Consider the following 25484-nt stretch of genomic DNA (forward strand, 5'->3'; position numbering starts at 1 on the left):
AATATTTTACCTTGTGTACCTGTTATTTCAGGCAGTATTAAGTCAATTCAGAAAAAAAAGGTCTCAGTTTCATGCTGAAATAATGATTTATTGGCCTGAACTCATGAAAGCATTTGTTATTTGAGGCACAGGGGACTGTAGCCCACCAGGAAGTCTACAGGTTACCTGTAAATATTTTTAAAAGGGTAGACATGAAAATATATTAAATAGGTGAATGTGATCCAGTTCACTTTTTCATTAGATTGAATGCAGTAGCTGGACACTATACAGGAACAGTAACGAGAGGACTAATTTCTTTGGCTTAAGTTGGTATTTGGCTCCCTCTTAAAAATCAGTCATGCAGACACTTTTTGGATGTTATGCTGCTAAACTTTAAAAGTCTGTGGACAATTTAGTTGCTGCCCTCCACTGAAGTACGTGGCTTGCATCTTTCTTTACATAGACATTTTACTATCTTGTCTGTATTTTCAATTGTGTGATATGACGGTGTTCCTATACATGATGCATCCCCTATTAGAGAAACTTAAGGCATGTAGATTTTCAGTGCATTGTACTTAAACACACCAGCATGTCTGGTTGCAATGTGAAGCAACTCTGATTTTACACTCGTGTTTCTGATGTTAATATGTACTTCTGTTTCTGTGGTACCTAAACATCTAGCTGGTTCACTCACCATTTGATGTACATAAGAGGAATCCATTGGTATTAGTATCAGTTTGTGAGGGTGGTCAGAGAGGTTGAATGTGTTTATGTTTACAGAATATCTTAAGTGCTTTTCTTTTGAATATTTTATAAATACCATAGTATTCCACATGTGCTTTTCAATATATTATTTGTTCCAGGAGTATTTCATATTAGTGATTTCATATTAAACCATAGAAAGGGTCTATGTATACATTTGTCATCCGCTGGAATTCAGTTTGCCTAAAAAATCTGGGTGTTTACACAACTTCATTGAAGGAGACTTAATTCTTAATCCTTTGCTTCCCCCTCACATCCCTTAAATCTTTTTCTTGCTTAAAAAATCCATCTAGAAACATTAAGAATGGAGATATTAGTGCTGGTTTTAATTTTCTCATAGAATTTTGTAAAATAGAGGAGGCTCAACTTTAAGGTATAAGATGTGTTTTTAATTTATGTTGCTGCATCTGGTCAGCTGTAGATACTTGTATGTATTGAAATTCCTTTCTCTTCTCAAACAGGTGTAAGCATTGAGGAGGTTATGCTGAAGGATCTCAAGGAGATTTCAGATGGAGAAATCAAAGTAGCAATTAGCACTGTGTACATGACACTGGAGGTAAGAGCAAACCTAAACAATCTAGTTGGTAGACAGCCTGTTGCAGATGGAGACAGTTCTTTAACAAAGGTTTTGAAACAGTTATTTTCTCAAGATTATATATGAACAGAATTTTCAGTGATTTAATTAACTCTGAGAGAAACAGTATCTGTTTGTAGTCTGTCTTACATTACCATGCATCTGATTATAATCTATAGGTTTGTCATAATGAATATCCCTGAGACAGCCTGGAAGTGGCAGCTTAGATTTTCTTTCTTGACCAGTCCCAAATGTTTTGTAATTGTTTAGGGCAAACTCTTGTGTAGTATGTTTTATATCATTATTTCAAGATCACTTGTGTTACAGATGTCAGTAGCTATTTATGTTGACCTAAAGTAGATATAAATGTTGCTAGCTATTTTGTAAATATATTAATTAAAAGCATTGACGTTTAGATCACTGAACAAGTATGACATGACAGTATTACTTCTAATGGAAGTTTGCATACCGATATACTGATTAATAAAAAGCTAACTAGATGGAAGAAAATCTCAACAAGGAGGCACTATTACATAGTATATATTTGTAATTTGCAATCTCACCATTCGCCTGAAGGTGACCCATACAAAAATGTTTGATATTGAAAATAAGTTGTCATCTTCTACTTTTGCTTTTTACTTTAATCAGAACTTTGTTTTGCCTCGAATGATACTAAAAAAAATATACCTTGAATAGCTCTTCCCTGTGTATATCCTATTAGATTTCTTATATGTCTTTTGTAATGCATTTACAAAAAATAAGGTGCTTCTGTGGTTGAATAAGCTTGTGGTGCAGTCCAACTAGTAATTATCCATAGATTTGTGCTTGCATAGTAAAATATACAAAGCAAGTTAGGTAGCAAAGCTTCAAAAAATGAAGTAGACTCTGTTATTTTCTTGGGTAGTTTTTCAGTGTTAAGCAACCTTTACCAGCCACCAAAACTGCACTGCTTTATGAACCATAATTTTGCTCCTGAAAATTCTCCCAAGGTTGGGAGGAGAGGGGATGGGGAAAGAGTATTTTAAGATAAATCCCCAAAAGAGGAAATAGGATTTAAAAAAAAAGGTCGTAATAAAATCTGCCTCTTCTTTTGTTTTAAATTTTTCTCTTTTATCTGTCAGTTTCAGTGACTGGTGGACACACAGGACAATTAGTTCGGAGCTAGCTTTAGCATTACATTTTCTTTTATTTTCCTTTTAATCTTGTTTAATAGACTATGTAGTGTGCAGGCCATGTGCTCCACAGATTTGAGCTCCAGCTAAACATGGCTGAACTCATCTTGATTACTTTACATACTCAAATTAATTCTAATGTAAAACTTGTCTTCCTTTTGGCTGCAACTCAAAAATTGAATTTGGCAACAATAGGTTTCATAGTCCTAAAAGCATCCAAATTTTCACACTTTTTTCCAGTTATCATGTAACATTTCATGCTGACGTAGTTTGTTCAAGGAGCATCAAGATCTGGTGGCCAAGTAATAAATATTTCTTAATTATTAGGACGTATCTAGTGACCATTGTGGAAGAAAAAGTAGATTCAGTTGCATGCAAAAATAACAAACTGATTAATCTTTTGCTGATGTTAGATGGGTTTTAATCCCTATCTGTTAAGTAATTTTATTACTAGCATTTCTGATGGTATTTTTCTAGAAGTTACGGGTATCTCTCTTCACCTTTTGCTCACTGTTGTTCTGCTGTGAATATTTTGCTTCAGAAAGAGCTATCTTTTCAGAGGTGTAACTACATTTTTCTAGTTACAATGTTTACAAAGTCAGACTTTGTATTAAAAGGACTCTTAATTTCACAGTTGGGATGGAAATCAATTTTCCATTTGCTGCATTAATGCACTTTGTCCAAACATTTTCTGCACTCTCTGATCTCCAGTGCTTGATCAGCACAAGACCTTTTTTACTTGCTCTAATTAGAACTAGGAATATGGTCTGCATGATGGTAAAGGAAATGCCTTGTAAAAACATTTTGCACTAGTTACCAGTATCCGAAACAATAGATATAAAGGAATTATAGAGAAAACTGTGCAGACCTGTCTGTCTGAATACAGTTTAGATTTCTGTTATGAACTCAGAATACACAAACTTCAATGACTTCAGGATTTTCTCAGCAATAATAATGGTAATTTGTTCTCAAAGTGCTTTGTGGATGTCACCTGATTAAACAGTAAGGCAACATGAAGAACAAGCTTGGCTTTGCTTCATGTTAGGAAATAGAACTTCCCTAACAAGCAGGTGTTGAATCTGTAATGTATTTCCTTCTTCAGAAATCTCATAAGGTTGTTGTTGTTTTTTTTTTTTTTTAATCAATATGTATGCAAAAGTATCTGTCATTTAAGTGCTTTCTGTAGGCTTCATTTTTTGCTTTGGTTCAGTGGTCTACCATGTAAATGATACTGCTAAGACCAAAGATGATGATTATAAAAGTATAGTTGTGTAGAGTGAGCTGCTTACAAGCACACATCCCCTGCTGTGTTTGGTTTGTATCACGAAGAGTGAAAGTGTTGCAGGTCAACATGCAAGCTCTGATTTCAGTCAAAGTTTCACAATAGTAAAGATGGAGATCAAGAAGTCTGATATTCTAACAAATGTCACACTTCAGTAGCACATACTCAAATGATTCTAAGCTTTCCATATTGATTTTTTATGGCAAATTTTACAGATCTTTATTGAAAGTAGATTCTGAAAAAAATCCTCTGTTCTTGAGAGGTTGGATGTTCTTTTTAGCCAAGTCTTGACATGGAGCTAAGTTCCTTTCCCTTCTCTACTGCTGATTTCCTGTGTTAAATAAATAAATTGTTTCCCCAGTTTCCCCTCTGTAAATGAGGATATTAATATTTTATTTCATAAATGTGCCATGAATTTAAACTAATCAAAGCTTATGTTAGATATATTTCTATAAAACCTGTTTTTATTAGTATGGATGCAGATTTTCTAGTATCCATGGGAATGTTTTCTAAGTTCTGTACTTTTTAAGGAAGGAAATTATGGTAACTAATAAGTCATCATTTGTAAGTTAATATTCATAAATTGCTTTGAGTACTATGGCCTAGCAGTACTCAGGCAAATAGGACACAAGCAGGTACACTTCTGCTCTCCACTTTCTCTTGAAGACATGAATGCAAAAACAGTAATGCATTTGATCTCAGTGCTTTATTTGTATGTAACTACTGATATTAGCAGTGATATCAATCAATCATTCAATCAATCAATCCATCAATCAATCAATCAATTTACATCCTTTGTCTGTTGGCCTACTTGTTGTCAACTGTCAGATTTTTAAGTGCCCTGATAGACTCTTTCAGATATTAAAGGAATAGACAGTGTTGTCATTAGTGTTAAAGGCAGGGGAGGCATTTCATGTGACCATGTCTAGGTTTCTATAAGGGTCTATATGCAGCTTTGCATTTCTTGAGACAACTGCTTTGGGATCTGATCTTCATGGATTTAGGTGGCATTAAGGCTGGAAGTTGAAATCAAAGCCATGTCTCCAGTGACTGGCTGCCAGATATAAAATAAATATATAAATATATAGATATATAAATATATAGATATAGAATATATATATATATATATATATATATAGAGAGAGAGAGAATATATATATAGAATATATAATATAGAATATATATATAGAATATATAAATATATAGATATATAAATATATAGATATATAAATATATAGATATATAAATAAATAGATATATAAATCCTGCTTGGATTTCACATGCATAACAGTGTTTTTTTCAAGAGAGTGACAAAAGTAACAGAGCCTAGACTGACAAAAGTAAAAGTGACAGAGCCTAGATCAGAGAGCTACTTTTGTTGCCTTTGTGGGAAAGTTTCCCCAAGTCATAAAAATTATTACTCATAGGATATTGTAACAAAATTTAGCGAATGTGTTACAGTTAATTTCTGTTACATTATGTTATACCCTGAGAGTATGTTTTGCTTGTTCTCTGCTGGAATTCACTTGGAAATGAGAAATATCTTGTCAATGTGACTTTCTGTGAAAGTAATTTTTTTCCTGAGGAATGGATATTTCCTTTGTAAACTGAGCTCTTGCCTTCCGTTTCCTGAAGTCTAGTGCACCAGGTTCCGTGAGTGTTCAGTTTTGTTGAAATGGATATTGTAGCTTTGTAATGTTTGTTCTTAATATTTTGATTCATGAAAATTTATTCTAGCTGCTCATAGAACTTGCAGTAACATAGGAGGGTAGAAAATCAAGTTTCTCCAGGGAGAGGCAGGGCAATTAGTTGAAAAGAAGGCAAGTAGTCCGTGATTGTCTGCTATTGACTTTTGCTGACAAGGTAACACGTGTTCTAAAGGTTCGTGTTTCTGGCCGTGGTATCTGAATACCTCATCAGGTATTTCCTGGCTTCCAGGTTGTAGATGTTGTGTCATCTTTTAGTATTGTAGGGTTGGAGCCACTTCTGTGTGTGTGCCAACCAAGAGGTTTAGAGAAAATGTCAGAGCCTGAGTGGAGGCTGCTGTCACCAAGAAAGTGACCTGCAAGTTCATGCTGGCACAGTGAGCTGGGCTGTCCCTAGGCGGCACCTGGTGGTCCAGCTGAGTTGAGGATGGTACCAAGACAAACTTCTGGCTCTTTTGACGGATTTCCTTTTTGTGGATCTGTGTCTCAGAGAAACTCACAGTGGCTGTTCCAGTAATAGCAATTTAGGAAATTTAGAAATGTTTGGGCACACAGTGTGTCTGCTTCCTAGTGAATAACTAATCTGATCTCAGAGACACAGTTTAATTTTGAGGCTGTTTTGTAGTGCAGTAGTATGTCATGAGACTACATTACTCATGTGGACAATTTTGTTTGTGTGTTATGAAAAGTGATGCTTTTACTCTTTTGATAAAGGAAATCAAGATTCTCCATCTCCGCTGCAGTGTGTCAAAGAAGGGCTAGGTGGACTATTGCATACAGTTAAGTGAGATTGCAACATGTTTGTTTAAAGGTTTGAACTTTTGGTGTTGGTCTGTAATGACTGGACTGTAGTTATGTATTTGGGAAGTTTTTTCCTGCAGTATAAATATAAACGTATTTTAAATAACATCAGATTTGTCCATGAATTTGTTTTTAATGCTAAAAACAAAACAAGAAGAAAACCCCAAGTAAACATGTTAACATTTAATCTTCCAGTAATGGAGTTGGAAACAAAATTCTCAACAACTTACAATAGCAATGCTGTTCAGAGATATTTTTCTGATGCCTGTTGTGAGAAGTTAGGGTATGTAAAATAAATGATGTATGGAGCTGTAGGAATGCAACTTTTGCAGACTACCTTATGTCTAAGGAACATTAAACATAGGGTTCTCGTTTAGCAAATAAATAACCATTCATTTCAATGGCTGCATAGTCTGGACTTTTGTGCATATTTTTGCAAAGATGAGAAGAGGCCATTAGGGATTTAATATAAAATAAATCGCCAAGGGGTCTTCTTGTAGTCCTAGTCTTTCTGCCACATGGTGTGTCACTAATGTGCATAAATGGGCTTAAATGAATTTGTTATCTGTATTACATTTGCAGTATGTATATATTTATATATTATTTTTTAATTGTGTTTAAAAATAAAACATTAAATACATCATTTCTGAGAGTTGAAAACATACCATTTGTAAATAAATCAACCTTAATTAAGGTCTTAAAATGTCAGTGTATGAGATCTGCCTTTAGGAAAATGTATAACATATATAGTACACAAAGCTTGGACATACTTTCATTTGCTTTTTTAGAAGTATTAGAAGGATTAGGTCAGCACCTTACAGGAGTGAATAATGCAGCCGAACGTGCATTCGTGTAAATACCACACTCATGTGAAACATCAAACTGCCATGTTCTGGAGGATGGTAGCTGTTCTGTTGATGCCTCAGGTCAGCAGAAGTACCCCGGTTGTAATGAGTTCAGTCCAAGGTATGGAGAGCTGGACCAGACCTGCTGCATTCTCTGTTGTAGCTAGATACTTATCTTTGAAGGTGTGAAAGGGAACTGATGGGGGGAATCATAGACTGTTTTAAGTGCTTCCTAATGAACTATGTGAAGTCAGATGGCAGCAAAACAGACATTGATTACAGTGACTATCAGGATTGCTCATAGTTTTAAAATCAAGGCCAAATCCCTTACAGACGATGTTGTGAGGGTGATAAGAGCTAAAGTTCCCCTACTCGGTGAGGTGTTCCTGCATGAAGTAATGTAAGATGTCAGGCAAGGTGTTCATTATGGTCCATTGCAATGTGAGAAAAATGTAAACTTATAAAACTGGCCAAGACCAGTATATTTATCAATCAGTCCAATTCAGCCTGTGGTTAAATCATTAAATAATGATTTATTAACTGTCATTTTTGCAAGGTGTATTAGGTTATTCTATACTGCTGTCATAACTTGTAGTAAATCAGAAGTATCAGTGATTTTGTACTTGCAGTATTTCTTTAAGAACACTCGAGGTATACAGTGATATCAGGTCTTCAATGGTATGCATGTTAGATTTCAATTTATTTCAGTGTCTGGAGAAATTGGATAGACTTCATCTGTTATAAATTGTGTGACAGCAGGTCTAAATTTGGCCAGTGTTATTGTTTATGATTTTGCCTTTACTGTTTTTGTTCAGTCTTGGTTCAAATGTTAATAAACAAAGTAAAATAACAATGAGAATTATTAAACGAATAAGCATAGACATTAGATTCATCTACTAACATTACAGTTAAAATGTGCTTGTGTTTACAAGTATGCTGCTCAAGAAGATAAACTATGTTTTCTTTAGTATCATTTATGAAATGTGTTTCTGTAAATAAATTAAGATAGTTTCTTTATGAAATACAGCTGTATAATGTGCACTGTCTCTCAGTTAAACAAAATGATATCATCTACAGTATCATTATTGGACTGTGTTCCTGACTTCCACAAAGCTGACTAATTTATCATTTGTGTACTCTTCTAGTTCTTGTCAGTAGCATCTCAGCTCAGCTGCTCATGGGGCATAGACATTGACAGCGGGAGGTGCTGTTTTGAGAAATGTTCAGCATAAAGAGAGTTTTTTTCTATGAAATTCAATATACTTTTTTAAAAATGTCAATGTATTCCCTAACTTGGATATTTAATATTTTAAGATCTAGCCATAATGCATCGCTAGTATAGGAATGGGTAATGTGGATAACAACTATGTGAATATTACAGAAAATTTGAATTCTATTTTCTGCTATTTCCTTTATGTTTTTTCTTTGCTGTTGTGCGGAAAATAACTTAGTTAGAACATTAAACTGTTGATCCAAGATTACAATGTAATTCCAGCTATAAGTGAAAGGACTTCTTTTAGGTTTGCTGATGTTAGTGTTGCATTAATACAGAAGACAACAATTCTGACCACAGGAAGTGACAGAAAGATCCGGTGTATTTCTAAGCAAATGTCTGTGTTGGTGACTGCTTTTGCACTTTTCATTTAGAAATTCAAAGAAGAGGCAAAACCCAAACAAACCACATTTAAAATCATGCAATATATATTTAGTGATATTTTGATGCAGAAAACCAACAAAATATGTCTGCTGTGTCTTGAAATATTAATTTTGTTCCATTTGTTTGGTAAAGCATTTGCCTAAAACACCTTCTGAACTTGAATGTAAGTGAATGTAAGTGAATTTGTAAACATTACAATATCTTGTGCTTTTTGCATACACCACTGAATATTATACCTTTTGATACATATCAGAAGCCTAGTCCTGAAGCTATTGGTTATTTTAAGATGTAGGAACATTTTAAATTTTAAATTAGTCTGATAAAATGCTCTGTAAGATTTCTCAGCATTGGTGTTCTCTAGTTAATTAGTGACAGGGAAGATCCTTCTTTTAACTGTGTAACTGGTTATGCTCTCAGGCTTACTTGAAGTCAAGTGGTGTGTCTATCTGAAAACTTCAGGGTTAATTTCATTTTATATACATTTAAATAGATTCCATTTATAAAACAAGGATGAGAAAAATACAAAATTATTCAAGTTGAAACCCTGCAGCCCATATTTGAGTACTCAAATTCAGAGTAGCTAAGAACACTAGCTATAAGTCTACCAAAAAATGCAATTTTGCTTTATCATAAGGATCATTGCTTCTGTATTCCGAATTATTCACAAATTCTGTGTTCTCTAGCAAAATGTAGTTTTCATCATAAAGCTGCTGCATGAATGTTATTCACCGATCTGCAGCTCCATAGCTAGATTGCTTGTGAAAATTTTATTATCCTCTTCCAGGATTCTTACAGTCCCCTTTCCTTCTGAACGTGAGAAAAACACAACACTTATGCTGCTATAAAACAGGAAAAAAATTGAGACCACTAAGTTTATGCCAAATGGAAACTATGGCAGCTGATTGTTTTATCTTCCCCCAGTACAGTACAAAAACTCACACTATTTGCATTGTAGAGATGTGGAATTCACATGTATATAGAACACTTTCACACAGGGGAGAATGTTACTGTTGGTTCTGTAAGAAAGAAATAATGAATCAGAGTACAGGTTGCTTGGTTCTTTGGCTCCAGTCAAACAGGACTATAGAATTAGTAAAACCAAAGAGAGAATGTGGCAGAATTATCTGTCTTCATTGCCAGATGCTTTTGTTTCTTCCTTTGCATGAACAAAAAAACTTGTTGAAGAAAATACCTTCTACTCTGCATTCTACCATTACCAACAAAAGCTGTTAGTTGTTATCTATTTATTGCCAGCTCTGGTTCTTCTTACAGAAGGACAAACCTCACTGCTAGATATTTTGTAACCTGACTGCATTTCAATATTTCTGTTTTGCTGTTGTTCTTGCCTTTTTCTTAGTCATGTTTTCAGTGAATTTTCATAAAACATGAGCCTCCCTCCTTCCTTCTTCTCCTGGGGGAGGGAAGAAGAGAATAACAAACAAGCAAACAAAGAAACAAACAAACCCACAACCAAAACCACCACCAACAAAACAACAATGTAGACTTAACAGAAACAGAAAGGTAAGAGTAAATGGAGTCCACAGGGAATTGTTAGTCCAGTCTTCTTTTTTCCCCCACCATTGCAAGATTGCCGGTGAGTTACAGTCAGCAATCTGTGCCTGGATTCAACACCCAGAATTTGATATTTTTTTTGGGATTCATGAATGCCAAACATCCATGCATTCTCTGAGTGCTCGTCACAGACTAGAAGGGCTGCAATAGATTAATTCTGCACCCAAAATGGGAACTGTTAGGTCAACTCTTTGATTGGTAGAACATCATGGACTTACACTAGCTGTGGATTGTTTTAGCCAAAGAAGATTTCGGGGGTGAGTTTGAATAAATGGCAACTGAACAACCATGAACTCTTGTAATTGTGTTTTAACTCAAAAAATCTTAACTGAGCACTGAGTTAAGCACTGGTTTTTGTCAGGTATCTTCACATACTGATGATATTCTACTGAAAATGTATTTTTTTGGTCTAAAAAGTTAATCTCTTTTTCTCTATATAAATAGCATTATCAGTATTGTTTCTCAGCATTTGCTATTTAAAAAGACTTTCTAAATAAAGGAACGAGAAATAACTCAGAAACAGAAAAGTGATTTTCCTTTCACATCTCTCAGTTGCGTATTTGCCATATGGGTTGCTCAGCATCACACTCTCAGCAGGTCTAATTTATGGTAAACACACAGTGAGTGAACAGGAAAAAAAAGCGATGAAAAATATTAATATTCTCCCCTCACCCCCTTTTTTTAAACTGAACTAAACCTATTCGGGTTCAGCCCATATGCAGGTGTGGCATTTACTCAAGTAGATATATATATATTTGCCGCTCTGCTGGGAGTTTGTGAACAATGAAATGCTGCACTTTTCTTGCCATGAGACTGATTTGCTGGAGCTTGCATGACAGTGTGTAAATTACACCTTCCCTGCTCCAATGTGGCATGCTGCCAGACCCCCCAGGGCTGTGCTATCCCCATGAAGGGCACTTGATGAAAACATTGCTGCTCTTGCTGTGGCATGGGGTGCTTTAGCTTTTCCCTGAACCTCCACAGGAGAATCACCAGCTGAGTGAATGTGTTGATGCTTTGGTCCACTGCTAGGGTTTGGCACAGGCAAAGAAAGATATATAAAATAAAGAATGGTATAGATTTTTCTTGAGATTCACAACCATGGAAATCCACAGCATCAATATTTTGAAATATTTCAGGTGCTGATCTCTTATCTCTGGTGACCAATGACAGGACCCCAGGGAATGGCAGGGACATCTGCCAGGGGAGGTTTAGGTTGGACATTAGGAAAAGGTTCTTCCCCCAGAGGGTGGTGGAGGACTGGAACAGGCTCCCCAGGGAGGTGTCACAGCCCTAAGCCTGACAGTGTTCAGGAAGAGACTGGACAACACCCTCAGACACATGGTGTGAACTGTGGGGTTGTCACATGCAGGGACAGGAGTTGGACTCAATGATCCTTGTGGGTTCCTTCCAACTCAGGACATTCTCTGATTCTATGAAAAGCTCCCATCTCCTACAAGTTCCTGGGGCTTTTACTGTTGCATATGTGCTCTCTTTCCCTCTGTGAGTTAACTTCTCCCTCTAGGGGCTTTGTTGCCATAATTGTCCTTCAAGGACTCTTTGGAACTTGGTCAACTGCACTACTTAGTATGCCTGTGTGGAAAATCACTGGAGAGCAATAAAAAGTAGTAAGCATGTATCAGTAACCAAAGTGAGCACTCTTTCATCAGCGCTTCCAGCTCAAGGAATGTTTGTGTTTTGTTTTGTTTTGTTTTTTAAAAAAAGTGTTTTACAGTTAGGACCCGGTGTATATGAGCAAACCAAACTCTATTGCATAAACAGATGCATTGCTCTGAAAATAGAAATTGCTACCATAGCACACTTGATACTGTAATTACAAACAGGAAATGGCTACAAAAGAAAATGCTTTTAAAAAGCCGTGGTTTGAGTCCTGCTGTCTGCATTATTGTCATCCAATAGACCCTGGTAATGCACATACTTTCTGTCTGGATATTTTCTGTATCAGCAACAAACCTTCACATTCCCATTCCAGGTCTGAGGATTCAGCCAAATGATTGAGAACTGTGCATGCTTCAGATTTAGAAGAATGTGCATAGTCCTGCATAATTTCCTTTAGGCAACACTTTTTCTAAGTCTTCAAGAGGAAATACTTAATTTACAACACTTGTGGGTACTTAGTTCAAATAAATACAAAACTCTTTCTTTGGATTCTGCCAAAAGTTTGTCTCAGCGTGATCTCCACAGGTTGTCAGTAAGGTCCATAGGTTGCATGCTTTTGTATATTAGTACTTGTAGTTGTGTTTGATTTCCCCATGTTCAGTCTTTTGTTTTGTTTCTCTGCTCATTATTGGGTATTTTATACTCCTCTAGTGTGCTGCATCTTGTTGATCTTCTCCATGAACTAATCTGTAAATACTTGTAGATGAATAAATAGAAAATATTGGTTGTTTTATCATCTAGTGTGAATTCTTCCTTCATGTATATCATTAGCCTAATTGTTTACAGTGTTCCAGTCAGTTACACTTACACAGATCCTCTGAGGTAATGGAGTTGTGTTTTGTAGTATAAACCAATATTTACTTAGAAGTCAAACCTCAGCCCACTTCCTGTGGACTTCTAGTACTATCAGTGTAGCAGTAAAATCCAAGGTGGGATTTTCAAGATGCCCAGGTGGACAGAACCATGAAAGCAGTCATTTTACTAATTTCTATGTATGTATTTAAATTTCTGTGATTAACAGCCAGAAGTCAAGTGCCCCTGGTGTCTGTTTTGGACTCTGTGGATTTTATGCTGTAACCATTTTAGAAATACGTTAATTTACAGTGGCTTCTGTCAACTGGAAATCGTTGGGAGGTTAAAGTAAATTAAGTGATAAGGAATCCTTTCTCTTCTGTGAACTCAGTAATTGTGAACTCACATTCTGAATACATTTGAAGTGGCATTGAATCTAGCTAACTTTTTGACTCAAAAACCAAGCATATTTTCAAATGGCATTCTGCACAGTCAGTCATCTATCTGTGCTTGATGCCACCATTCTTCACAAAATGTGGTAATAATAATGTTATCTGTTAACATAAAAACAAAGTTTGATTCCACTGAAACAGCTGGAAATGGATAACCACAATATGCTTCAGTCTCTTAGGAACACACTGTTTGACATATACTGTTAAAAGTTCCTCGTATTTAGGAATTCTTTTAAGCAAAATGCTTGTGCTGAGTCTCTGCTGGTGTGCCTGGAGGAAAATTCATTTCCCAGTGGTAACATGGAATTTAATTTTTTTTTACCTTTTTATATATATTTAATGGATTGAAACATTTTGAAGAAAAAAAAATACGTACATTTCTGGTCCTAATCTAATTCAAAGGGGTTTTATGGTTCTGATTCCAGCCTTTTCTCATGTTTTATGTATAGGTAAATCAAAATGTTATGTCTTATCCAAGCTAGCAGGGAGCGGAAACAGTCCTTCTCTGTGACATCCAGCAAGATAAGTAGTCAGGCAGTGGCAAGTGGATGTTTACTGGATGGATTCTGCAGGTGATTTGAAAAGAGATTGTCTACAGCTTGGCAAGAGGGTCATGCTAACACTAGTATGTGCTAAAACTTATTATTTTGTAGTTGAAAGCTGCAAGAGATGGGTATACAAACCTCCTAAGATACGCTGGGTATTTCATGCCTGCAACTTTGTTATAGTTTAAAACTTTTGAAGTATGGTTAGAATGTTGTCCTGTAAAGGGGATTTCAGGTGCACAGTGAATTAACTTTGCCTGTAGGTTATTCTAGAGGTAAGATACAGTCCAGTTTCCGTTGAGGGACAGAATAATTTTAAGAAGATGAGTAGCAATGCTGTTATACCAGACATATACCCTAAGATAGTATCTTGGATAGTACCTACAGTAAAATATTTTACAATTTGGGCAAAGCAGAATGAAGATCAATGTGATATGATATGTGGAAATAACTGCATAATTCAAGAAATCAAAGGAAACTAGAGACAAGAATCTCATGCAGATAGAGTAGTTCTTAGTTAATAGAGTTTTGTAATCACAGACAGTAAAGCTAAAGCTCTTCACAGAGGTATAAGTGATTTAATTAAAATGGACAAATGCAGATTTTAACAGAGCAGAGCTTATTTTGGGTCAGAAGATAAAAAGATGCATTAGTTTTGCAATATCTGTATAATGCTGATTTCTTGATAGTTTTAAAGATATCCCACTGGTAAAGCTTAAGAGAAAAAAAAGGATCTCTTGACCTCATGAAAAAGTTAGTTATTTGGAATGTTAAATGCAATTATATTGACATATGGTGATAATGTGATAAAGCATAAGGGTTAAAGGTTGAAGGAACCATGGCTTGGCAATTAGCAATGTAAATGAAACATTCATTATCCAGCATGCTGAGAAGTTGATGAACTGTACAATAAAACTGAGCCCAAGTCACTACTGAGATAACTCATTTCAGACATAACGGTATTTATTAGGATCCTGGACATTGTTTTGCATTTTCTGATGAAATGTCGTGCTATATAGAAATACTTCATCCATTAATTTATGTTAAATAAGTCAATACTAAAAATTCATACGGCTCTAAGCAATTCTCCAAATAATGTAGAATAAAAAAGGGAGAAGTATGAAAGACATGGAAGCTCATCCCCTCTGGAAAGATGTTTGATTAGGTGTATTGGTGTTATCCAGTGATTTATATTAACTCAATTGAAGCCATTTTGTATCTTATGAGATATAAATGAAATTAGAATCTGACCTAGTAGGTAGAGAGCCAATTATTCAATCTTCTGAGTTCCATTTGTACATAAAAGAGGGTGGTTTTGGTGACAACACAGGATGTAGACTTGTTTGAGAGATGATGCACAACATGTTTACTATTTATTAATATAAGTTACGTGAAATTAGGATTGAGTGTTGCCAGGCATGATTACAGTTTACTATACTTGTGTCTCTCTCAGAATAATGCTCAGTACCAATAAAACCAGAGCTATATTTATTAACTTGATGACGGCAGTGGTAGATTACCTCCCATTCATTAGACAGTTCTATGAGCAGTTTAGGAGGAGTCCCTAATAAGAAAATAAATAGTGCATAAATTGTTCAGTAAAAATAACTAAAGAGAAGTTAACAGAAACCAAGACACACAAATATACACTATTTTTCTTGTCAGTAAGAGAAAAGAATTTTATGTTCAAGTGATTGTTGGGAACAGAGTACATATTTGTTTTGTGTTAAAAAATGTTGAAGGTGTTTATTTCTTTTAAAGGCTACCGGTTCATCATGGCCATAGCAAGTGATAAATTATATTTTCTGCTCCAGCTTTGCATTCATTTGGCATTGTTAGAAATTTGGCATTAAATTTTATTTTACATAGATTTCCCACTGTGGAATATACTAATTCCTTACTCTTGAGGCAAAACATTTGAGTAGATATGTATTAATAACATATAAACTCTGAGGGAGTCCTACATCTTATGTAGTTTTCATGCTAGTTCTGTAAAATGTTACATTAATAATGATTTATGACTTGCACCAAAACCCCTCAGTACCCCCTTAATCTCCTGCTCTATGAGTATCTGATGCACATAATTCTCACTTCACTTGTGAGTGTCAGCTAGAAATGTGGTATTTGTTTGGTAATACAAAGAAATGTAATGTGCTGTTCAGAAAAAGACTTTCATAATATGTACTCTGTACAGATGATATAGCATTCCTATATGTATATAGCATGCTATATTTGCGTACTGTTCTGTATTACACTGCAAGTACAAGGAACATGTAGTTCTTTAAAAAGCAATTCGAACTCAAAAATGTTTTCTAATCTTCTTGGAATAATTGAGATGACTGAATATTATGTATGTCCCCAAATTAGGTTGCAAAACAGCTTTACTTGCAGCTTTACTTTACTACTTGGTTTCTGCTGTGGTTGTGTCAGAGCATGGCTGTTCTTTAAAACCTAAATTGTGGGAATTTAGTGGCAGGCGAAGCACATCAGCCAGAAAATACTTCATGTAAAGACTGATCAACCAAAGTGCTGTGTTGAGCACAGCTATGCCAGAACGGAGAAAGTATCTGCTATGTTATTATAAAATTGTGAGGAAAACACTGTGAATAAAATACTTATGAACTCTTAGGTTTTATTTTCTTAAAGAGTCTCTTATTCAACTACCTTTGAATTTCCCTGGATGTCTACATAGCTTTTACTTCTGTGGCTATTGTTGTACTTCTCTGTAGCAGCGGTATCAGTTAGGAGAGTTTGAGGTATTAAAGTGTATGTAATAGGACATCCCAAACTTTTTAAATAAAAAATGATCACAAGTTAGTTAATATGTTCTGTTGCTTGTCTTTCCTTTTAGAATATTTCACTGTAACACCTCTAATCTAAATAAACTTGCAGACCCACGGCTTATTTGTGCTGTTTGGATGAAGTCTTCTTCTGAACTGAAGTCTTAATTTCCTGACTACTTACTGATTGGCTGTACTGGATCAAGTTGAACTGAAGTGCATAACAGTATTGTGTATCTGTGTTTATGTATTTACAAATATATTATTTTGCAATGTATATATGCACAGACACTGCTGAAATAGGAAATATCCAGTATATATACAGTTTAAATACACTATATATAAAATATTTGGTCCATATACGGTACAAAATACATACACATTAGATCTGTTCAAACAAGTTTATTTCCACAAGCAGCTCTAAAAGTGTAGACCTCAAGTCTGAGTGTTGCCTTATTGCAAAGTCCTTGAGCAAACCTTCCGGAAAGATGATAGATGAGATGAAGGAAAAATAAGGCATTGGGAAGCTTTTTGCATACTAATGTGAAGGTACCTACATCTACACTGTGCACTTTTCAGATAAGTTAAGGCAACCTTCTTTATTACAACATCCAACAAAATTAAATAATACTGTGACATAAGCGTAAGTGCTTAAAGCTCAAATCCAAGCAGTTTCTCAGAGTTCCGAAACTAACAGATAAATAATCTTTCTTCTAGATATTTGTGAATTTCCCAGTTGAAGATGTTCAGTGGCATATACATAAGCTTGAGGTCCTCATGTAAGATAAGAGGATCCACCTGTAAACAGGAAAAATATCAGTCTTGGATCAAGATTTTTTTTTTTATTTATTTTTTTTTTAGTTATTTTTTTTTCTTTTCTGGATAGACCACTCCAATGTATCACCACTTCTTCTCATAAGAGTAACTCTCCCATTAACAAAATAGACTCCAGTGTGGTGCTAGTGAGTTACTAGTAACCAGTAAGAGGCTTGAGGTGATTTTGTATACTTTTTAATACCAGCTGATTTATAAATATCAGTTGTGGGCTTTGCAGTTTAGTCTCATTGGTGAGGTTTTTTAAGCACAACTCTTCTGTAGCTGTTTAGAAGATACCTGTATTTTACTTGATCACATTTAGACTGTGCTTTCTAATTTATTTCATTTTATCCGCTGCAAGCCCAGAACTAGATCTGACCATAACTCTCTTGGTGAACATGGGGGAGACAAAACACCTTAGACCATGTGTCTAGGGAAACCAATATTTTTGTTATTTTTTAGTACTACTTCCAGCATTAAAACTTCTGCTAATAGCAGCGCTCTGCAGAATGGGTGTGAAAAAAACAATAAACCAAATAGTAGTAGTAAGTGGTGGTATGTCATTGAAAAGACTAGGAAGAGAAGGCAGTGGTTCTCCGTGTAAAGCTCCATGAATGTCAAGGCACTCCATGAAAAAAAATGTAGAGATTCCTCTTTTGGTAAGTTTCCTGATTGTCTAAAACAGCTAAGTGCTTATTAGACCACAGAGATTAGCAAGCACAGAGGTAGAATGTGAATTTACAGATACTGGCTGTAGTTGATGTTTACTGTAAGCTAATTACCCAGGAGAACATTTATAGTATGGGTGAAAGCCACCTTTTTTGTAAGGTGGCTGCTTAACACTACTCACAGACAGTACCCACTTAACAGATAGTTTATTCTTATCCTGATTGCTGCACAGCAACTCCCTTGTTTCCTGTACTGTAGAAGTGACAGCCTTGGCTGAGACTGTTAGGGGTAGCTTTCTTCTGTGGAAAAGTGGAGCCATCTGCTGTCCGTCGTTTAACGTGAAGCGTGTGATTTTTCTGTCTTCTATATGCTCGAAAGTTCTCCAGTGTTTTTGTTTTTAGTAGGATAACTGATAACAACATCGCTGCAAAATTAACGAGGTATAGATGTTTCTGGAAAAATCTTATCCATTAATAGACATGTTAAAAGGTATTTATTCAGACTTCATAATTAACTGTTATTTAAAAAGATATATTCCATTGGCATCTTGAGAATCAGGAGAAAAGCTGGACAAACAGCCATGTGCAAGTGTGCGATGTCTAAAAAACTAATTCAAGACCTTTTTCCTCTAATGCTTCTCCACCACTTCTGCAGGCCATGTTGTACCATTGTCTTCTGGTCAGTTGCCCCAGTTACGCCCTTGTGACACCTAGCACTGTGTTTCAAAGTCTTAAGCAGGTATAGCTACGTGGAACTAAACAAATAATTTATCAGTTTGAGACATAAAATAGGCTATAATCCAGGCAGCTGTTTCTTAGTTGGAAGGAGCTATTCAAGAGTGGGAAGAGTGAAGAAACATACAAAACATTTGCTGTGAAAGTCAAAAGATGCACATTAATTAGTTTAGCTTGTAAGGTTCCCCATAATTTTCATTGCTTATGTCTTACACACATGTAGAAACACACCCAATGTGAATAAGGCAGCATTTATATGTAGGTTGAACCAAATGATTATAAATGAATAGAGGGATGTCTCCTGGGATTGGACATAAAGGTCTTGTAAACTGAAAATTTTATAAACAAACAGCTGTTGGGAAAATACCATTATGCTGTAATAGCTGCTATTAAAATCCATTAGCAATCTTGATGGCCTGTTTGAATTTGATGCATCATTTGCTCTGACAGCATTTTCTTCTAAAGAATTTTGTAAAATATATGTAGATTATGAAAGGCAGTAGTAATAGACTAGGAGATTAACACTGATTACACATTTTACTTCCATGTGCCAATCAAGCTTTGAAGAATGCCATGTACCCTTCAGTTTAAATGTCAGCGGACAAACAGGAACGCATTAACTTGAACAGCTGCAAAGCTTTCTCCATAACTGTGGGAGAAATACACAGCTCCGCAGAGATTAAATATTTTCAGTTAAAAAAACATGTTTCAGGCACAAAATAAATCTCCATTTTTTTCTGAGAGTTTGCATGCTCTCTTAATTGATGCCAAACTGTCATTCTTGTGCTCACAGACCCAGATACCACAGTGGATACTAGCTGACATAAGGGCTGGCATGGCCTGTAGATCATGCTGCTACCAAAATTAGTCAGACTTCTAATTAGATTTTGAAAAATCTGTATGCCAAGAACTGTCTGAAAACTATCCTCTTCTAAGAACAGTTCAAGTGTCAGTGTTATAGCTAAACTGTTCCTTCAGAAACAGGCGTGAAAACCCCGCGAAATGACCCTGTGTCAGGTAGTGATGCACTTATAGCGCGTTGATGGATGCTGCAAGAGCACCATCTGGTGGGTTAACACGAATAAAAGACAAGCTTGATGGACCAATCTGATGTATACTTCTTTTAATCAGGACTTCTTGTCTGGTCCTTTTTTTGTAATGCTTGTACTCAGATGATATAATGCTTCTTACTGTAGGTATTTTATTTCCTATTTATTTCTGTGCCTTGTGCTTTTCAACTTTTTATTCACTGAACTCAACATAACATAGAATTCTTTGAAGTATTGTTCTGGTATAAACTCATGCTAATTTTATGGATACCCCCCTCTTCTTCTACCTGTTCGCAATTTCTTTGCCATATCCTCTTCCGTATCCTCCTTCTCCTCTCTGATACCTGCAAGCAGCTTTTTGCTGAAAGGACTGGCAAAGGATGCCATGTCTTCTACCACTTCCTCTCATCACTCCTACTCTCCTACCTGGTGGAAGTACAATAGTGGAGGTAAAGCACACCTTGTACATAAGAATGTTGTTCTGCTGAAGTGTACAGCAGAACCATGGTCAGTTACTCTTGTAAAAAGGAGGTATAGAAGGGTTTGGGCTTTAGTGTAAAGAGAGAAAAGGCAGTGCCTTTATGTCCTTCTAGCTGTGGGCCATTCTGTTTTATCTTTTTTTTTGCAGATTTTGGGTTTAAATTTTTCTTTTCACTAAGGATTATGATACAAGCATCTTTATCCATTATACCACTGTTTATTGTAGTCTTAGCAGAGTTGCAGGCTGCTAAAACTAAAGTAATGTAGTAGTTGCACCATTTAAAATTCAAGTTGTTAAAAGAGCCTTTACTACTTATCAGCTCCTGTATGGTTGTGATAATAATATTATGCATTACACTATGTGCTTCTGTCTAGCACTCAGCAATAGATGGTTTTGTAGTGCACAGTAGTGCAGCAGTTAAAACCCTCATGTCATTCCATATGGATTTTTTTCATTATTTGAAAGAAGACTGGATGCTATTTGGAGCTCCAGCTTTCTCATTTACATGTTAAGGTTTTTAACAATATTTTCAGAAAATAAATGAGGCTCTGAATATGAAGACATCAATTTCATAGAGGTTGGAATTGAGAGCATTCTAAAAATGAGCCAACAGGATAGAAAGGCTTAACTGCAGGCCTAATTAATAAGGTGATCATGCACATATTTTTTACTTCCATGTATTACTTCAGTTCCATGAGTTTGGTAAGATTTTAATATATGGTAAGTAAATTTTACCTGTAAGTGTATTAGCAGTTTGACCACCCTATCTTTACTTGGTTTACTTCAACATTCAGACAACACAAATTCAACATTTTAAGACTTGTATTCAAACCTTAGTTTTGAAAGCTCATTTTGTCAACAGGCTATAGTGAAGTCATTGGTAGCAGTACAAAATTTAGTCAATAAACTGCTTGCTTTGTTAGATGAAATTTTGCTTTGAAACCGCTGAAATGTACTTGTTTTTTCCTTCCTGTGTTAGAAAGATGCTTCATTGACAATGCATGACTGCATGCACGAAGCAGAGAGTAAACAGATGTTTTTTAAGGCGTTACAGCTATGCATGGTATGCCTGTGGCTAACTCAAATATGTGCTGTTAACTTGCTATGTATTTATTTTGTTGTTAATTTTTTTGTTTGTTATTTATTGAGTTTATATTTAAATATATTTATTTTTTTTATTAACAGTCTTACTATACAATTTACCTGACAGATTAGGCTTGTCTCAAGATTTAAGTGCTTGAAAGAGAGTTATTATGTCATGAGGAGAGTCAGTTGTGCTAGCTAGAATCACTAGAGCATAGGATGAAATTGTCAACAGTTTGAAAAGCCCACTTTAAACTTTGGAAAAGCTGCAGAGGCAGGACCGACCTAACATGATTATCACCAACAAAAGCTTTTTGGAAAGTAATTGGCCTGGCTGCTGAACATAGTGGAAAATAATGATTTTGCATGTCACTCTTCCCATAGTGTTAAAACTTAGAGCACTTTTTTGTTTACAAACCCCAACAAAATCCCTGCATTATTGTTCTTTAGAAAAAAAAAATACACAGTCCTAGGCATAATTTCTTGTAAACATTGAGGGTTCCATGTAAATATCAAGCAATATTAGAACCGTGTTAAATGTATTCCAGCTGCTTTGGTCCCTGGGGGCCAACGGTTGTTAAACTAGATTTACATGCCATTGTCAGCAGAGCAGTGGTCCTGTGCCTCAGAGTGGTTAAACTCCAAGTTAGATTCAATATACTGTCTTGCTTTGCATCTCCTTTTTCACTTTTATTTGTCTAGAGAGAGAGCAAACAACCTCTGAAGCACACAGCCTGAATAAAGCATGTATGCCGGAGAACTCAATCCTTCCAGTTTTCAACCAAAATCTGCCTTATGCATAGCTTGTATTTTGCTCTCAGAAACTTGAGCTGTCTCTATGGTAAAGGCTGCTGTCTTAGCTACTGTAAATGTAAAACAGAAACAAGGGTGCCACAGCAGAACTCCTGCCTGGTGTAACCAAGTGTGTGTCCCCTGACAGGCATCTGCAAAGAACTTTGTTTTGTCCTGTTTTTGCTTGTGTTGGTAATGAGTCCTTTTATCTCTTCTGAAGGAACTGACTGTTTAACAAATGAGTTGCTAAAGGCATTTTGCTTGCATAACTGTGCTTATTAGAAGAATCCTTAGGATAACTTAAGTGAATTACAAGAAGCAGTGAACAGTATTTGATCATCTCTATCCAATTCCTACTTCCTATTCAGAAACAGCCAGTGCAGATGCCACTAAAGCCAGTTCTACTGAAAACACTTTGACCCCTATTTGTTTGTGTGTCTTGGAGTGAGATGTCCAGCTTCCTCAGCAGAGAGATGAACTGCATTAATGGAAAATTAATTACTGTTTTGTCTCCAGTTGTATTCCAGATGAGGGTTATTCCATACAACAAGGCAGCATGGGTGGCCAAGCAAGGTGCCAGTGATTCAGCATACAGTGCAAAACTGACTTTATCAAAATACTTCATGATGCATTTCTAAAATTTTTATATACTTAGCAGAGAACGTCTTGGAAGAGCATTTTGGTAAACTTGTGTGCTTGATAAATAGCATGAATATTGTCTATGTAGGGAAACGATTGGGAGAACACTTGCATGAACATCAGTGGCATGTGCAAAATCCTTTGAAGTCCATGAGAGGCTTTCCATTAACTTCTAGTTCCTGTGATTCTGAGTGGGCCTATTCATTCAGGCTTGCAGAATGAACACCTAAGGTTAATAATTACTATTTGTATTTTTAATATGCAGAGACTCCAGTTTGAGAGGGGCATTTCAAAGCTGTCGAAATGCCTGTTCAGCTGTGTTGCTGAAAAGAAAACATTCATTGTGAAACAAAGGATTAAAGTATGATAAAGACTGAGGTATAATCAAAGATGTTTTTGCCTCAATGGTAAACTGTATTTGCAATTAGAGAGACTTGGGGCAACAGGAAGAAACTATGAAAAGCTAAAATTAAATTATTAAAGTGTCGTCAGTGGTTTCTGCTGAGAATTCAATTGCAATATGAAGAAGAATAAATTGGAAATAGGAACAGAGAGTTCATGACAGGTAATAGGGAAAGTAGAAAATAATGTAAGCAATGAATTTTTATCACTAGAGGAAGAAAACTTGTAGGATAAAATAGTTCTTTAGAGTCAAGAGAATGAGTGAAGTACAGTTTTTGTGAAAAATGGTTTGCAATCAAAGGAGCAAGAGGGTAAACAGACAGATCCCATTAGAAAGGCAGAAACAGAGGTAGCTAGACAAAACAGAAGGCTTCACTGACTAGTAAAATTTTACTAAACAGTCCAGAACTGACACATTAACAATTTAGAAGATAGTAAAAGTGTTAAATCTGAATCCTGCACAAATACTTGTTTTGATTTATTATCAGCTGATCATTTTCAAAGCAGGATTTTTAATGGGGAAAAGAAGCTTGGATCCTGCACAAATCTGGATGCCTGATGGGCCTGTATCGATGAGTGGTCCACGTTTTTTTTTATTCTGCTTCAGTTATGTTGCACAATAATTTGCCTGTCTATGTAAACAGAATGAAATATAATACCTTCAACAATTAAGTAGCTCTGGTTTATTCCTGTAGTGACATTCTGAGATGCTTACATAAATTAGCAAAGTAAATGTGATAGACAAGAAAAAATATTAAAAAAAAGAGTCAGCTTGGGATTTGAAATTGCCATATAACCATTGAACAACTCAAGGAAATTTAAAGGATTATAAATTAGTGAAATTTTTGGTAACTGAACCAGAAAACAGAAAAATGTTGAGTGCATCTGCATGGCTGTATTACTGTGTGAGGAACAAGACAGGATTATGCAGCCGATTTTTTTTCCTAACTGTTGAACTAATAATTTCACATTAAATACCATTCCCTTTTGGAAAGAATTAATGCCCAGCAATAATGTTGTACCACAATTTATTTTAAAAGTTCCTTTTCCTTTTGTTGATTTCATTAGCTGCAAGTTTTTGAGTTCCATCCAAAAGATTTTTACTGGTTTTACAGCCTATATTAGCGTTAAAAATGTTGGTGGTTTTTTGTTAAGAACCAGTTATACCGAATTATTTGTTCCAACTGCCACACTGGAGGAAGAACTGCAGGTTTCCATCTGCTTACTATACACAATGAATTTTCTCCCTCAGCACAGTGGTGTTAAGGAAGAGGAGTGCTGGTGGAGACATGGTGCAATGGGACTCTGCTAGGCCATATACCAACAATGTCAGCTGGAGGTGTTAGCTGGCTTTGGGCTTTGGGCTCTTCGGGCTGCAATAGGAAGTCTGGCAGCAGGGGACAGGGTTGGATTTCATTGTATCAAAAAAAACCAAAACCAACCACCCCTCACCCCCAACGCCTTCAAGCCTGACTCAGCTATGTTATTTCTAAATATGCTCTAGGCTGAAGACTGATGAAGACTGATTAGCTTGAGTGAAAGTAAGTTTCAAAGATTATGAGAAAGTTATTTCCTGTTACAGGCACAGAGGATATGTGTGATAGGTATAGAAGGTATATATGTGTATAGAATTTTTCAGACTGTCTGCCTATGTTGGCATCCATTTGCAATATTGCTAGCTTCTCGCTATTGAAAGTGGTTTTAATGGTACATATAGTCTTGCTGTCTTCAAACAAAAAAAAACATTCCTGAAAGTAGGAGAGAAAGCACTGTTTCATCCCTCTGTAGTGACAGCAACTAAGGAGATATAGCGCTTCTTATCAGACAAAGCTGCATGTTATTGGGAAAATGGCAATAGCATACTGTTGTCATTGTTATATGGTGAGTTAAGTCTCCATTTCCAATTTAAGCTGCAAGCATTAAAAGTGCACATAAGAATAGTTTGCCATCCTGCCCTGGCATTTTGTTTTTTTCCTGGATTATGTCTTCAGGAAGAATTAACATTTTGATACAACATTTGTTCATGGATTTGCAGTGGTTAAATCAATAGTTAATGAGGTTCATCGTATAATTTGAGCTTGTAGTTTGTTTATGCTAGACCAACTTTATCCATACTCCAAACAAATTATCTCTTATAATCACCAGCCTGAAGATAAATCTCTAAATGTTTTTCTGATGATAGTGCTGTGGTTGGCAGGTGTTAGAAGTGCCTCCCAGGGA

At 35.8% G+C, this 25484-nt stretch overlaps 1 protein-coding gene across 4 annotated transcripts in view; it reads left to right on the top strand.

Moving 5' to 3' along the window:
- The window catches only part of PRUNE2 (prune homolog 2 with BCH domain), a 139598-nt gene that overhangs the window by 44914 nt on the left and 69200 nt on the right, over positions 1-25484 (top strand). For all 4 annotated transcript variants that reach the window (XM_065045943.1, XM_065045945.1, XM_065045946.1 and 1 more), the window contains exon 6: positions 1203-1297. In XM_065045943.1, the coding sequence (XP_064902015.1) occupies positions 1203-1297 (95 nt within the window). The remainder of the gene's footprint in view (positions 1-1202; positions 1298-25484) is intronic.

The sequence above is a fragment of the Columba livia genome, chromosome Z (genome assembly GCF_036013475.1).
Source record: "Columba livia isolate bColLiv1 breed racing homer chromosome Z, bColLiv1.pat.W.v2, whole genome shotgun sequence".
NCBI lineage: Eukaryota > Metazoa > Chordata > Aves > Columbiformes > Columbidae > Columba > Columba livia.